The 17,336-nt window shown below is 36.4% G+C and overlaps 1 protein-coding gene across 1 annotated transcript in view; it reads left to right on the top strand.

Annotated features, from left to right (window-relative positions):
- The window catches only part of LOC136852506 (dipeptidase 1-like), a 252,027-nt gene extending 234,975 nt beyond the window's left edge, over positions 1–17,052 (top strand). The window contains exons 10-11 of the mRNA XM_067127227.1: positions 3,965–4,103; positions 16,248–17,052. Of these exons, the coding sequence (XP_066983328.1) occupies positions 3,965–4,103; positions 16,248–16,370 (262 nt within the window). The 3' untranslated portion in view covers positions 16,371–17,052. The remainder of the gene's footprint in view (positions 1–3,964; positions 4,104–16,247) is intronic.
- Positions 17,053–17,336: the final 284 nt, after the last annotated feature.

The raw sequence follows: 17,336 nt of genomic DNA, 5'->3' as shown, positions 1-17,336 counted from the left end.
AAGCCATTCTTCATAAAACGCAGTTACCAGAATTCAATTATTTGACTGGAAATTTTGGCAGATTTCTCTCTCTCTCTCTCTCTCTCTCTCTCTCTCTCTCTCTCTCTCTCTCTCTCTCTCTCTCTCTAACGTCATGCAGATTCGGAACTGAATCCCACTTAACCCTTTGATCCTATCCGCTAATATGCAAGAATTAAAGGATCTGATTCTCCGAACGTCATAAAAAATTCTATAAAAAAAAGAAAATGCAATCTTATTTTTTTTTATTAGATGGATGAAAAACTGGCAATATATTCTATAAAAAAAACGAAATGCAATCTTATTTTTTTCATCTGATGAAAAAAAACCTTGGCAATATTGCATTTCGGAAATTAGTAAAAAAAAAAAAAATGAGCATCTGAGACTTACAAGATGAGATATTCTTTGACTTCAAAGATTTTCATAACTGTGAAATGAGAAGTCTGAAATCAGCCTGTGATTTTGTTTAGTATTTGCAATAACAGACGTATTCCATCTTTTCAGCTGGGTAAGGTTTTCCGTAAAATTAGTATTATTATTATTATTTTTATTTATATATATATATATATATATATATATTTTTTTTTGTCTATCACAGTCATCCTATTCGACTGCGTGGTTTCTATAGTGTGGGGTCCCGGGTTGCATCCTGCCTTCTTAGGAATCCATCACTTTTCTCACTATGTGCACTTTCTAGTAGCACACTCTTCTGCATGAGTCCTGGAGCTACTTCGGCATCTAGTTTTTCCAGATTCCTTTTCAGGAATCTTGGTATCGTGCCTAGTGTTCCCAATGATTAAGGGTACAATTCCCACTGGCATATCCCATATCCTTCTTATTTCGATTTTCTGGTCTTGACGCTTATCAATTTTTTCTCTTTCTTTCTCATCTACTCTGTAGTCCCATGGCATTGCCACATCAATGAGTGATACTTCTTCTTGGTTTTGTCAATCAACGTCACGTCTGGTCTATTGACACGTATCACCTATCTGTTCTGATACCATAGTCCCAGAGGATCTTTGCCTGATCGTTTTCTATCACCTCAGGTTGGTGTTCGTACCACTTATTACTGCAAGGTAGCTGGTGTTTCTGCACAGACTCCAGTGGAGGGCATATTATTATTATTATTATTATTATTATTATTATTATTATTATTATTATTATTATTATAGATAAATGCTATTCATATGTGACAAGCCTACAGGAGTCATTAGTATTTGCAATAATAGAAGTATTCCATCTTATCAGCTGAGTAAAGGTTTTTTGTAAAATTATTATTATTATTATTATTATTATTATTATTATTATTATTATTATTATTATTATTATTATAGATAACCCTATTCATATGGGAGAAGACTACAGGAGTCATTACAATTTGCACTAACAGAAGTTTTCCATCTTATCAGCTGAATGAAATTTTCGGTAAAATGAGTACAAAATTATTATTATTATTATTATTATTATTATTATTATTATTATTATTATTATTATTATTATTATTATTATTATTATTATTATTATTATTATTATTATTATTATTATTATTATTATTATTATTATTATTATTATTATTATTATTATTATTATTATTATTATTATACAGAATATGAACCCTTATTCATATATGGAACAAGCCTATAGGGGCCAGTGGCTTGAAATTCAAGCTTCCAAAGAATATTGCAGCGTTCATTTGAAAGAAGTTGAAGAAGATAATACGAAATACAGAAAAAAGAGACCTGTCATGATAAAAAAGATAAATTAATAAAGAAATAAATAGGTAAAAATATAAATAAATTATTAAAGTACAGCTATTGCTTTGCAAAGGTTTCTGGCATCCATCTTTCATAATTTTCTCAGACATCTAATCAATGGAAATCTATAACTTATAATTCTCTAACGATTCAGGTACTTTATTTCTATCTAAAGCTTTGGATATCTCTTCCTGCTTCTGTTTACCCTGAATCCTACAACCATTGAGAAGCTAAAATATCGTTACACATTCTTCTCTTTCCTTTCCCTTACCTTTTTCCAGCCCGGGCTGGAGAATTTAATTGGCATTTGGTCCATGTGAAATATAAGAAAGAAACAAAGATGGAGTATGAGCGTAAAGGTATATTTTGATAGCTCAATAATACTTTTAATTGCATTTTTCACACAAACACCAGAAAATTAATGAAAGTACAGAAGTACCATTTTCTGGGTTAATGAAAAAATGCGTTTGCTCTAAATGAGCCTGACCCCAAAACACCAACCCCCATATTCCCCAGTGTACTTATTCATTCAATGCGTACAGTAATTCAATTTCACGGTCTAGTTTGCCAAAACAATTTTCCTATATAAGTAAGCACACACAAAGCTACTGTCCATTTCAGGGGCCGCGAGTCATCGTTTTTCTCAAATATCTTTCAAACTAATTATTTGATCGAAACGGTACTTTGACACAGTGTACGAGACACCTCTCGCTAATTTTGGGTAATATAATGCATTGTCAAATGGTGTTAGATAAGGCGTGTCAGGCTAACTTGAACCTTAAATAAAGTAAAAACTACAGAGGCTAGAGGGCTGCAATTTGTTATGTTTGATGACTGGAGGGTGGATGATCAACGTACCAATTTGCAGCCCTCTAGCCTCATTAGTTTGTGAGATCTGAGGGCTGACAGAAAAAAGTGCGGACGGGCAGACAAATAGCCGTCTCAATAATTTTCTTGTACAGAAAACTATAAAACTAAAAGCAATACCAGTATTATTATTATTATTATTATTATTATTATTATTATTATTATTATTATTATTATTATTATGGGCTTCAAATGAAAAATGGTACAAAGCTCTATCGAAACGTCCAGGAATAAATGAGCTTTGGACAGCTGATGCATAATTCACCTGCTGCTACAAAGAAACTCAATCAAGAGATTGAGAAACTACAATACAAACTAAACGGCATCCAGATGGCCATTCTATGCAGTATGTTATTATTATTATTATTATTATTATTATTATTATTATTATTATTATTATTATTATTATTATTATTCAGAGGATAAACAAATAAATTATTATTATTATTATTATTATTATTATTATTATTATTATTATTATTATTATTATTATTATTATTCAGAGTGATAAACAAGCCCAAGCACATATACAGGGGACACTGACTTGAAATTCAGGGTTCCAAAGAGTATGGCGTTCATTTGACAAAAGTAACAGAAGGTAATAAGAAATACAGAAAGAAGAGAAGAGGTATTAGAAAAAGAAAAAGATAATTAACAAACTAATAAATAAATGGATAAAAACATAGGTAAATTATAAAACAGAAACACTCACATTAGTTCCACATAAGTCTCAGATCTGGAGGGCAAGTCGATGAATAACTTTGAACTTACTGAACTTTGTCAAGACTTACGTATTCTCCTAAGCTTCTAAAGGACAAAGTAGTAAAGTTTGACGTCGGTGCTGTCACCTGTTTACGCTTCCAGATTTTGGCTGGAAGGCTGGAAATGATGTGTATGGAATTGTTCTGGAAAGATTTCAAGGAGACGTGTAGCATTCCAGACTGAATAATTCTTATCCTTTTTAACTGAATCAACTGAACGCTCAAGAGATGTAGCTTTCTAAATTATTCTTATCCTTTTTAACTGAATCAAAAGCTTTCTAACACCATTCTTTTGTTCCCTTGTTTCAAGAGATGTGTAGCTTTCTGGACTCAATTAACCTTATCCTTTTTAATTTAACTAAAAGCTTTCTAACTTCATTCTTTTGTTCCCTTTTTCCAGACTCAATTATTCTTATCCTTTTTAACTGAATCAAAAGCTTTCTAACACCATTCTTTTGTTCCCTTGTTCCAAGAGATGTGTAGCTTTCTCGACTCAATTACTCTTCATGTCTTTTAACAAAATTAAAAGATATTTAATTCTACTCCTTTCTTCCCTCATTCCAGGACTCCAGTCGGCCTGGAAGACGTGTCCAAATACCCGGACCTCTTCGCCGAGCTTCTGCGGGACCCGGCTTGGTCGATACAGGACCTTAAGAAACTGGCGGGGCTCAATTTACTGAGGGTCTTTTCGGCGGTGCAACAGGTAATTGAGTGGTCTTAATTGTGTGGTCTTAATTCCGAGGTCTTAATTGTGTGGTCTTAATTGTATGGTCTGAAATGTGAGGTCTTTAGTGTGTGGTCTTAATTGTGAAGCCTTAATTGTGTGGTCTTAATTGCGAGGTCTTAATTGTGTGGTCTTAATTGTGAGGTCTTAATTGTGTGGTCTTAATTGTGTGGTCTTTACTTGGTTCTTACTTTCCACTCCTCCATCGGGTAAAGCTGTCAGTGTACCATACTGCACTGTAGGCAGGCTGCTTAGGTTCTTCTGCGTGCTCGTGGCCTAGCTGCAACCCTTTCAATCCTTTTACTTTACCTCCATTCATATTCTTTTCTTCCATCTTGCCAACCACTTCTCCAAACAATTGTTTCATAGTGCAACTGCTTTGAGGTTTTCCTCCTGTTACACCTTTCAAAACTTTCTACTGTCAATTTCCGTTTCAGCGCTGAATGACCTCATAGGTCCATTCAGGCCTAAATTCTATATGCCTTCCTTTCTTCCTTTACTTTTCCTTTCGTTTTGTTTACAAAAGATTGAGAGATTCTGTGGCTTTAAAATGCACGATGCAATTAGGAATCAAAGGACAACCCAGGGAATAAGTGGACTGCTGGTAAGGAACTGGAATTGGAATGCAAAGTTTAGGACACAGGCCAAGCGCTGGGACCTACGATGTCATTCAGGCTGAGTGGAGACTCGACAGTAAAAGTTTTTGAAGGTGTGTAACAGGGGTAACTTCACGCAGTTGCAATATGAAACAATTGTTAGGAAGTGGTTGAGGAAAGTAAGATGGAAGAAAGAGGATACGAAGGAGTTCAGTAAAAATGAATGAAAGAGGTTGCAGTTAGGGGCAGAAGGGACGCTGCAAAGAACCTTACGTAATGCCTACAGTGCACAGCAAGAGATACACTGATGGCACTACCCCCGTAAGGGGGGGATTACTCCTAAGGGGCTATATGTTATGGAATGTACTGCCTACAGAAATGGCACTCAAGATTTTCAGGGGAAATAAAGTTTTTGTTCAATTGCAAATGAAAGTCAGGGTATAAAAAATATATGCTTTTTTTTGACAGGCATAGACAGTAATAGTGTTAGTATCTGGTGTGTATCTACTGACGATTTAGTTATTCACATATTAGTGTCAGTAAGTGTCTATAGACTTGGTTACGAGTGTCTGCAGACATGAACCTCCTTCGTAGATAGATGACCTCACCTAATAAAAACAAATAAACTGTCTTTCTATCATTTTCTAACAAACCTCTGTTGGTTTGGCAGAATACCCAGAAGTTACTACAATGTGGAAAGTCAAATTGTATATATTAATCTGTGAATAAAATTGCATAAGACTGTACGCTGCAAGTGAAGCATATGTATAAAAATACAACTGGTAGAGTGATTTTAAGCTATCTCTTCTTTCTATATTTCCTGTTATCTTCTCTAAATTCTTTCAATGAACACCATGTTCTTTGGACGCTTGAATTTCAAGTCAATGTCCCCTGCAGGCTTGTTCTATTTAAATTGCGGTTTATTTTCTTAATAACAATAATAATAATAATAATAATAATAATAATAATAATAATAATAATAACTAATAATAATAATAATAATAATAATAATAATAATAATGTGGTAATCCGTTACTAATGAGGATAAAGTCATTTCTCTCTCTCTCTCTCTTTCTCTCTCTCTCTCTCTCTTCCTCTCTCTCCTCTCTCTCTCTCTCTCTCTCTCTCTCCAGTTAGATCGAATAATTAATTATATAGGCTATATACACGCACGTGATAATATGCTATTATTAAAAGGCAGAAAATATTCTCTCTCTCTCTCTCTCTCTCTCTCTCCTCTCTCTCTCTCTCTCTCTCTCTCTCTCTCTCTCTCTCTCTCTCTCTCTCTCTCTCCCTCTCCTTTTATAATAATACACAAACACACAAGAGGCGAGGCTGCATAATTTAGCAAGGGCTATATACACGAACGTCATAAATAACTTATTAGTAAAAAGCAGAAAGTCTCTCTCTCTCTCTCTCTCTCTCTCTCTCTCTCTCTCTCTCTCTCTCTCTCTCTCTCTCTCTCTCTCTCTCTCCCGGCTGCAGCTCGACGAATACAAATCTGCCCACAATGAGGCCACCCCTCTTCACCCGTCATATTCGGATGAATATGTAATGGCCACGAGAGGCAATTCACTTTCCCCAAACCATGAATTATTCTCCTGTTTGTTGGAGAAAGTTTTCAGGTCACAATAACTCTCGGGTCAACAGTTTCTAGACGGTGACCTTTTGAGGGCTGAGTTGGACGTCTGGAAAAGTTGGAAGATGGAAAACATGTCCCGGATTGCTGACATTTTTCCAGGGTGATTCAAGTGGTTGAATAATTGAAGCGGTAAGCTTGCGTGAATGGAAAGTTTGAAATAATGTCTAGATTATGTTAGATATTCCATAATTATTCTATTGCAACTGACTATTGAAATGATGTCTAGATCATGTTAGATATTTCATTATCATTGCTTCTCAATTCACTAAATATCATAATCTTAACAAAATTTACCAGAACTCGAGCGTACTGACACCGCAAACCTCCGCCAAGTCTCAGCTACCAACACCCCAAAAGGTACCTTCTCTATGAATTGAATATAGAATTTAGGTCAAAGGTCAAACGCTGGGACCTATGAGGTTTGAAAGGTGTCACAGGAGGAAAACCTCAAAGCAGTTGCACTATGAATCAACTGCTAGAAGAGGGTGGAGGAAAGTAAGATGGAAGAAAGAGAATATGAACTACGAGTATATTAAGAAAAATTATATTTCCCACGAATTTCAGAGACCTTTCTTGATAAGCTTCATAACACCTAACGCATTTTCGAGACAATATGAAATTTTTGTCTTATCAAAATAAAGAAAAAACCCGCATGGATTATGGTTTGTTTTGAGTGTGATTTGGTTTAAAACATTCCAGAAATAAAAAGACAATTGAGAAAATAAAAAGAAAAACTGAAAAATATATACATATATCATTTTTGCCTGACTTGTTGTGATGTCTTATGCCAGACTAATTTAAGATTTATATATATATATATATATTTTTTTACCTTTTGACGGACTGACGACGTCTCTTGCTCAGGAAGTTCTCTCTCTCTCTCTCACTCTCTCTCTCTCTTCTCTTCTCTCTCTCTCTCTCTCTCTCTCTCTCTCTCTCTCTCCATTCTTAATATCGGAAACTTTTACAGAAACTTTTCCAGGCGTCAAAACACAGACGTTTACTATTCTGTGTTCTGTCAAGACAGCTCGTCTTATTTCACTCCTTCCCGTGCGACTGTGTGTTTGCTTAGCTTGATGTCTAAGACAGAATACATAAGAATAGATGAGAATATAGAAATTAGGCCAAAGGCCAAGCGCTGGGACTTAATGGGGTCATTCAGCGCTGTTCCGGAAACTGACAGGAAAAGACTTGAAAGGTGAAACAGGAGGAAGACCTCTATGAATCAATGGTCAGAAGGTGGAAAGTAAGATGAAAGATAATACGAACGGAGGTATAGTAAAAGGAATGAAAGGGGTTGCAGGTAGGGGCCGAAGGGACGCCGCTAGGAGCCTTAAGTGATGCCTACAGTGCACCACGCATGAGGTGCACTGACTGTACTACCCCCCCACGGGAAAGGCTACAGCCGGTTCTATGTCTAGTAAATCTATATTTACCTATAATATCTATGTCTATTTAACTATATAAAAGGCTCCTAGTTCAAGATATCATTTTTCAACTTTTATTCTTTTACAAGAATTACAACAACTAACCAAAACAGTAATAATAAAATAACAATAAAAATAATAAAAAATAAAAATAACCAAAAATAATCAAAACCTACCGAAAAGAGCCGTCGATGGTTTGCAAGAAGGACAATAGCAATTATCCGATTTCCCTAAATCGACCGAGTTTATTTCCCCACCATTAAGCAGCGACACTCGATGGAGCCTTTCACTTGCTCAGTCAATCAGAACAGAAAATTGGAAAGTTGAAAAAGAGAGTTTTAACGATTCTGGCGCTGGGTTTTAATGCTTTCGATTCTTGCCTGAGACTTCCATCAGAATATTAAGAAAGAAGAGAGAGAGAGAGAGAGAGAGAGAGAGAGAGAGAGAGAGAGAGAGAGAGAGAGAGAGACCTTTCCTGGAACACCTGAATATTAAGAAAAGAGAAAGAGAGAGAGAGAGAGAGAGAGAGAGAGAGAGAGAGAGAGAGAGCCAGAGAGAGAGAGAGAGAGAGAGACTTCACTGAACAGCTGTTGAGAGAGAGAGAGAGAGAGAGAGAGAGAGAGAGAGAGAGAGAGAGAGAGAGAGAGAGAGAGAGAGAGACTCTTCCCCGGAACAGCCGAATATTGAGAGAGAGAGAGAGAGAGAGAGAGAGAGAGAGAGAGAGAGAGAGAGAGAGAGAGAGAGAGAGAGAGAAAGAGACTCTTCCCCAGAACAGCCAAATATTAAGGAAGAAAAGAGAGAGAGAGAGAGAGAGAAAAGAGGAGAGAGAGAGAGAGAGAGAGAGAGAGAGAGACTTTCCTAAAGCAACAGAATATTAAGAAAGAGAGAGAGAGAGAGAGAGAGAGAGAGAGAGAGAGAGAGAGAGAGACTCTTCCCCAGAACAGCCAAATATTAAGGAAGAAAAGAGAGAGAGAGAGAGAGAGAGAGAGAGAGAGAGAGAGAGAGAGAGAGAGAGAGAGAGAGAGAGACTCTTCCCAAAGCAACAGAATATTAAGAAAGACCCTCAGAACAGCCAAATATTAAGGAAGAAAAGAGAGAGAGAGAGAGAGAGAGAGAGAGAGAGAGAGAGAGAGAGAGAGAGAGAGAGAGAGAGAGAGAGAGAGACTCTTCCCTAAAGCAACAGAATATTAAGAAAGAGAGAGAGAGAGAGAGAGAGAGAGAGAGAGAGAGAGAGAGAGAGAGACTTCTAGACTGCTATTCTAAAGGGAAGTAAATTGATCTTACTTTCTAAATGACTTGTTCCACATTACCTAAATTCGCCCTAAAATACCTAAATTCGCCCTAAAAAAAAAACATAAAATAATGTACATAAATATGATAATGTACTGTAAGAGAATACAGAAGCAGAACAAGGAAGACCGTAGGAAGCACTGATAAGACAGATGGAAAGATATATGAGGAAATAATGCAGTCAAAACAGAAAACAAAACAGGAACACAAAGCGATGATTTTAAAAAATAAATAGGCGGAACAAAACTATAAACCAACAGATTTTGGTGAGAAAACCAACCAGAAGTCAAAGAGGAACGAGTTTTTTGAGATTCCAGTCAAATTCAGGAAAAGAAATAATAAAAACACAGAGAAAACAATAAAAAAAACAAGTAAAAAATGCGCCGAAGTTTCTCCGGCACAGTCGCGTTTTCTGTACAGCCGCTACAGCGCATAATCAAGGCCACCGAAAATAGATCTATCTTTCGATGGTCTCGGTATAATGCTGTATGAGCCGCGACACATTAAACTTTAACCACGGCCCGGTGGTGGCCTATCCTATTTCGTTGCCAGAAGCATGATTATGGTTAACTTTGACCTTAAATAAAATAAAAACTACTGAGGCTAGAGGGTTGCAATTTGGTATGTTTGATGATTGGAAGATGGATGATCAACAAACCAATTTGCAGCCCTAAAACCTCAGTAGTTTTTAAGATCTGAGGGCGGACAGAAAAGTGCGGATAGAAAAAAGTGCAAACGGACAGACAAAGCCGGCACAATAGTTTTCTTTCACAGAAAACTAAAAACGGGACCAAAACTACATAATAAACAGTTTTTGGCGAGAAGCCCGTCCAAGCGTTTCAGAAGAAAGCGTCTTTGAATCTTTGAATCTACAGAATACGGAAGGGAAAGTTAACACGAAATGACTCTTAGAATAATAACGATACATCTGGAAAACTTCAAAGAAGAACGAAAAATAATCGGAGCAGCTAAAATGAGTATTTTGAAAAGGCGGAAGACGGGTGTGGAAGAAAACGGCAGGACCAGATGCGTGTCCGAAAATACGGTTGCAGTGGAAAGTGACCGTGGGAGATATTAGAAAAGTTTCCACAGCGGAAAGTTACCGAGAGCTGCTTTATGGTGATAACGGTGTTTAATAGAAAGAAGGCTGCAGAAAGAGTAGGAGAGAGAGAGAGAGAGAGAGAGAGAGAGAGAGAGAGAGAGAGAGAGAGAAAAGGGGGGGATTTTTTTTCAAGCAAAGGTCACTGGAGATTTCATTTCCCTTCCACAGATATTGACCAGGCCTGTTTGTTCTGTGAATTATTATTATTATTATTATGTTATTATGTTATTATTATTATTATTATTATTATTATTATTATTATTATTAAAACATCCATTCTCTCTCTCTCTCTCTCTCTCTCTCTCTCTCTCTCTCTCTCTCTCTCTCTCTCTCCCCCTTTCTTTTGAGTTATTACTCTTTTGTTCAAATTTGTTTTTCAGTATAATTTATCTGCTTATGTGTGTGTATGTATGTATGCATAGATATGTATGCATGTATGTATGTATATATATATATATGTATATATAAATTTATCTATATATATATATATGTATAAATATAAATAAAATATATTATATATATTATTTATAATATATATACATACATATATATGATGAATAAATTATATATACATATATACATACACAATAAGCAAAAGCATAATCAGGATACTTTCAATGGCCCGTGAAAATCAGATATCATTATCTGCCTCAAATACTTGCCCCCCCAAAAAAATCAAATTTATTGATCATTATTGAACCCATTAACAACACATTCTATTCCATTAATATATTTACGCATCATCTAACTCTGACGCTCAAATGTTTTAGCCATCAGGAATCACGAACTCTAGAATTGACACCATAATAGAATTATTATTATTATTATTATTATTATTATACATATTATTATTATTATTATTATTATTATTATTATCATTAATTATTATTATTAGTATTGATTATTATTATTATTATTATTATTATTATTATTATTATATGTGCCAAAAATTTAAACAAATCAAAAATGAATATTATTATTATTATTATTATTATTATTATTATTATTATTATTATTATTATTATTATTATTATACGACAAAAAAATTCTAAACAAATCGAATGATTATTATTATTATCATTATTATTATTATTATTATTATTATTATTATTATTATTATTATTATTATTATTATTATTATTATTATTATTATTATTTCAAAGCTAATTTCCAGGTTATTTCAGCATGCCAATAATAATAGTAATAATATAATTATCAGTTTCATAAGTCTAAAGACAAATCTGATACAGAACGGGATAAAATTGGTTTTTTTTTTTTAAGCCAATTTTAGGAAAATCTGAAGAAAAATGAATAAATATTAACCCGTTCATGAAATACTAACGAGAGAGAGAGAGAGAGAGAGAGAGAGAGAGAGAGAGAGAGAGAGAGAGAGAGAGAGAGAGATACTGGAGTGATTTCAGGCGAACTTCCCTTCCAGGAGGCGAAAGTTGGACAAAGTCAACAGAAAACTAACTGGGTCATGAGAGATGTGGGAGTGGGCGATGGAGTGGGAGTGGAATGGGGAGTGGAGTGGAGTGGGAATGGGCGTGGAAATTGGACTGGGAGTTGAAGTGGGGATGCGGGGTGGGGAGTCGAGAGTGGGGAGTGGAGATCGGGAGTGGGAGTGGGAGTAGACTGGAATGGAAATAGGGATGGGAGTTGGAGTGGGAGTGGAAGCGGGAGTGGAGTTGGAGTTGGAATGGAAGTAGGAGTGGGAGTGGAGTGTAGTGGGAATGGAAGTAGGGGGGAGTGGAGTGGGATTGGGAATGGAATAGGAGATGGGAGTGGGGTGGGAGAGGGGTAGGAGTTGGGAGTGGGAGTTGGAGTGGAGTTGGAGTGGTAGTGGGGAGTGGGACCAGAATGGGAGTAGGAAGGTGAGTGGGAGTGGGGAGTGGGTGTGGGAGTGGGACTTGAATTGGAGTGGGAGCGGGGAGTGGGGATTAGAGTGGAGTAGGAATGCGAGTTGGAGTGGAGTGGGAGTTGGAGGGAAGTTGGAGTGGGAGTGGGAGTGAAGTGGGAACTTTTGCTGCGTATTATTATTATTATTATTATTATTATTATTATTATTATTATTATTATTATTATATTAATTAGAAAGATGTTACAGAAGTACTTGAATAATTAAAAGGATTTAATGAATTAATGTATCCGTTTTGGCAATGCTGTACACGATACATACATACATACATACATACATACATACATACATACATTCTCACAACTCCATGTATCCATTTTATACTTACACATCCCAATACATACAACTGCTGTTCATTCTGACTCATAGGAAGTGAGTATATCATCACAGCTAGTTAATCATACGTGTATTCATACATTCATACATAAATTTCATACATTTTTGCATGTATGATTGCTCATTCATTTAAACGCAAGCCAGAGCGCATACATATCAAAGTATGCATCCCGTCACGCCATTCCAAATATGATTTTCGAGAAAAATTCAGCCGAACTGGCCACATGCATATTTTACCAAAGGGAAGTTCATTTATAATCTGCATTTAAAAATAAGATACCTTTTTTTAAATTCCTGATTCTGAGTCTAATATTACTTATTTCCTGGAGGCAACATTCCCGTTTTTGGAATCCGGTTCCCGATCCCGTCGTCTCGGGAATCTTGGAACGAAGAACATTTCAGTACTTAAAAGGTGAAAAGTAAAATATCAATGACTGCTTTCTTTAATCAAATGAAAAACAGTGATGCATAACTGAAAATGTATCAGGATACATTCAGGTGATACATTATTTCCAATTCAGCTAATCAAGCGGTGAGCTTGGCTAAAAATGGACGAAGATATATATGGGGTGATACATGTCTAATCAGGGATACATAGCGTCCAACAAAAAAGAAAAAATCAGACAAAGAGCCTCAAATGAAAGTGGCTGAAGATACATATGAAGGGATACATAGCTCCCAATAGAGAGGAAAAAAATAAAGAATAGAACCTCGAGTGGAAAATACATATAGTGATACATTTCATATCAGTTGATACATAACCCCCAATAAAAAGTAAATTATGCAGTGAACCTCGTTAGGAAATGACTGAAGATACATATGAAGTGATACATATAACAGGTGATACATACCTCCCCATCAAGAAAATAAAAAGTCAAGCATAGAACCCCCACTGGAAATTAATGAAGATACATATGGTGAGATACATTTATCAGGTGATACATAGCTCCCAATAAAAAATAAATCAAGGAGTGACCGCGACTGAAAATGACTGAAGATACATATGCAGTGATACATTTCTTATCAGGTGATACATAGCTCCCAATTAAAAATAAATCAAGCAGTGAACCTCGACTGGAAATGACTGAAGATACATATGAAGTGAAACATTTAGCAGGTGATGCATACCTCCCCCAAAATAAGAAAAAATCTACCATAAAACCTCCATTGGAAATGACTGAAGATACATATGCAGTGATACATTTCTTATCAGGTGATACATAGCTCCCAATTAAAAATAAATCAAACACTGAACCTCGACTGGAAACTGCTGAAGATACATATGAAGTGATACATTCCCCACCAAATGAAACATTGCTTCCCATTCAAATAAATCAAGCACTGAACCTCCACGGAAAATGACTGAATACACATCCCGCGACGCATTTCTCATCAGGTGATACATAATGCCCCCAATAAAAAATAGACCAACCGGTGAACCTCGACTGGAAACGCCTGAAGATACATAAGCAGTGATACATTTCTTTTGATATTATAAAAGAATTCAAGCTAAAACATTGTACCAAAAACCCTTTCCTTCCTTCGTTCCCTTGCTTAATAGCAGAGGTGTCTTAAGCCACTCCTAAAGGTGACCTGTTCCATTGTGGGTTGGGAAGTGCGTTGGTTGGCCCCCTCACTACCTCTTAAATTGACGAGGGGGCGGGGGATGGGGTGGGAAGGGGCTTAAAAGTAGAGGGGGAAAAGGAAAAAGCTTAATAAATTGCCATCTAAGTTAATCCTATGACAGCCAACTATAGCAGTGGGAGGTCGTCTTAGGATTCCATTTTTCGGTCTTCATTTCAGGAGAGAGAGAGAGAGAGAGAGAGAGAGAGAGAGAGAGAGAGAGAGAGAGAGCTAGAATTCATTTGCACTGTTTCAACTAAAGTGTGAGTTCCCTTTTCCATCTAGGCATTTCTATGGTATGAGTTCCTATTCTAATTGTCTCTCAATTTGACGACAGAAAGCGAAAACTTTCGTCCTCGAAGTCCAATTTATTCGACCCAAGAAAAACAAGTAAAAAATGCGCCGAAGTTTCTTCGGCGCAATCTAGTTTTCTTTACAGCAGCTACAGCGTATGATCAGCGCCACCGAAAATAGATCTGTCTTTTGGTGGTACCGGTGTAATGCTGTATGAGTCGCGACCCATGAAACTTTAACCACTGCCCGGTTGTAGCCTATCCTATATCGTTGCTAGAAGCACGATTATGGCTAACTTTAACCTTAAATAAAGTAAAAACTACTGAGGCTAGAGGGCTGCAATTTGGTATGTTTGATGATTGGAGGGTGGATGATCAACATACCAATTTGCAGCCCTCTAGCCTCAGTAGTTTATAATATCTGAGGGCGGACAGAAAAAGTGCGGACAGAAAAAAGTGCGGACGGAAAGACAAAGCCGGCACAATAGTTTTCTTTTACAGAAAACTAAAATCTTAGAAAAGACATCCAAGAGACGTTCCTCTTATCCTTCTTCCTTAGTAGTTATATATAAAGTTACGACCAGATAAATCGACAGTGAAGAAATATTAGGGATTCGGGCAATAGGGAGCACGAAGACAGTTGCATATTGCATTGGGTCTTGTCCGTGCAGTTTGTCAACGGCGTTTGTGGAATGTATTCGGGATGCTTTTAGTATTGGATGCATATGTCAGCAGATGGTTGCAGGTAATTTGTCATGAGAGAGAGGAGGCTTTAGGTGATAAGCATTTCCTCAATTATATTCCCTAATTTCTTTATTTTTCCCAATACATGTTCCGTAATTTCTTCTTTTATTTACCCCACATATCTTTCATCATTTCATTTAGTTTTTGCCACATATCTTTCATAATTTCTTCTTTTATTTTCCCACATAGCTTCCATAATTTCTTATTTTATTTATCCCACATATCTTCCATAATTTCTTATTTTATTTTCCCACATATCTTCCATAATTTCTTCTTTTATTTTCCCACATATCTTCCATAATTTTTTATTTTATTTTCCCACATATCTTCCGTAATTTCTTCTTTTATTTCCCCACATATCTTCCGTAATTTCTTCTTTTATTTTCCTACATATCTTCCATAATTTCTTCTTTTATTTTCCCACATATCTTTCGTAATGTCTTCTTTTATTTTCCCGCATATCTTCCATAATTTCTTATTTTATTTTCCCACATATCTTTCGTAATTTCTTCTTTTATTTTCCCACATATCTTCCATAATTTCTTCTTTTATTTTGTGCCACATATCTTCCATGATTTCTTTTATTTTTTCCCATATAGCTTCCGTAATTTCTTCTTCTATTTTCCCGCATATCTTCCATAATTTCTCCTATTTTCTCACATATCTTGCATAATTTCCTCTTTTATTTTCCCATATATCTTCCGTAATTTCTTCTTTTATTTTCCCACATATCTTCCGCAATTTCTTCTTTTATTTTTTGCCACATATCTCCCCTAATTTCTTCTTTTATTTTTCCCAATACATCTACCCTAATTTCTTCTTTTATTTTTTCTATACATTTTCCCTAATTTTCCTCTTTTATTTTTTTCACATATTTTCCCTAATTTCCTCTTTCATTTCTCACAGTACATCTTCCCTAATTTCCTCTTTATTTCCCACACACTCCTTTTATTTTTTTAGACAATCTTCCCTAATTTCTCCTTATTTTCTTCCCTAATTTCTTCTTATTTTTCCCCTAATTTCTTCTTGTCATCTTCACTAATATCTTCTTATTTTTCCCTAACTTCTTATTATCTTCACTAATTTCTTCTTATTTTTTCCCTAATTTCTTCTTATTATCTTCCCTAATTTCTTCTCATTTTCTTCCCGCAGGTGAGGGACGAATTGGAGAGCGAACAGCCTTCGGAAGAGATCATTCCCATTCACGACATCGACTCCCAGTGGCCGTGCAGGTACAAATTCGCCAGCCTGGAGGACACAGCCGCTCGGACCTGACCTGCCTTCAAGCTGACCTGCAGCCTGGGGAGTCTCGGCCTGCCCTCATCTTTGACTACATAGAAAAATAATAGGCTTTCACTCGGCCTGTTTCTCTCTATAAGTAAATGGGACAAGAGTAGGTTACCACATCAGGGCCTGACCTGCCTTCAAGCTGACCTGCAGTCTGGGGAGTCTCGGCCTGCCCTCGTCTTTGACTACATAGAGAAATAATAGGGCTTTCACTCGGCCTGTTTCTCGCTATAAGCAAATGGGAAAAGAGTAGGTTACTACGTCAGGGGCTGACCTACCTTCAAGCTGACCTGCAGTCTGAGGAGTCTCGGCCTGCCCTCGTCTTTGACCACTTAGAAAAATAATAGGCTTTCACTCGGCCTGTTTCTCTCTATAAGTAAATGGGAAAAGAGTAGGTTACCACGTCAGGGCCTGGCCTGCCTTCAAGCTGACCTGCAGGGTAAGTAAATAGAAAAAGAGAAGTTTTTCAACGACAGGACCTGACCTGCAGGATAAGTAAATAGGAAAAGAGTAGGCTTCCACATCAGGGCCTAACCTCCCTTCAAGCTGACCTGCAGGATAAGTAAACAGGAAAAGAGAAGTTTTTCAACGACAGGACCTGACCTGTCTTCAAGCTGACCTGCAGTCTGGGGAGTCCCAGCCTGTACTCGTCTTTGACTACATAGAAAAACAACAGGCTTTCACTGTCCTCCTCTATAAGTAAATAGGAAAAGAGCAGGCTTTCACATTTACAGGCTAATGAGAAAAAGTAGGCCCTTTCAAGTTAATTCGTATAATGAAAGGAACTTTCAGACCTTATTTGAAGGTAGTGATAACTTTCGTTTGAAGGAATTATTACTGATTAATATTTACACCTGTTGATCTGAAAATATACTTGTGACGTAACCTGCAAATGTTTCTCCTTTTTGGAAAATGTGACTCAACATTGAAAGAAAGACGTGACGTTCTTCTAAA

Source organism: Macrobrachium rosenbergii, chromosome 1, assembly GCF_040412425.1.
Source record: "Macrobrachium rosenbergii isolate ZJJX-2024 chromosome 1, ASM4041242v1, whole genome shotgun sequence".
Taxonomy (NCBI): Eukaryota; Metazoa; Arthropoda; class Malacostraca; order Decapoda; family Palaemonidae; genus Macrobrachium; species Macrobrachium rosenbergii.
Note: the sequence above shows the minus strand (reverse complement) of the source record. Positions and strands in the feature narration are given on the sequence as shown.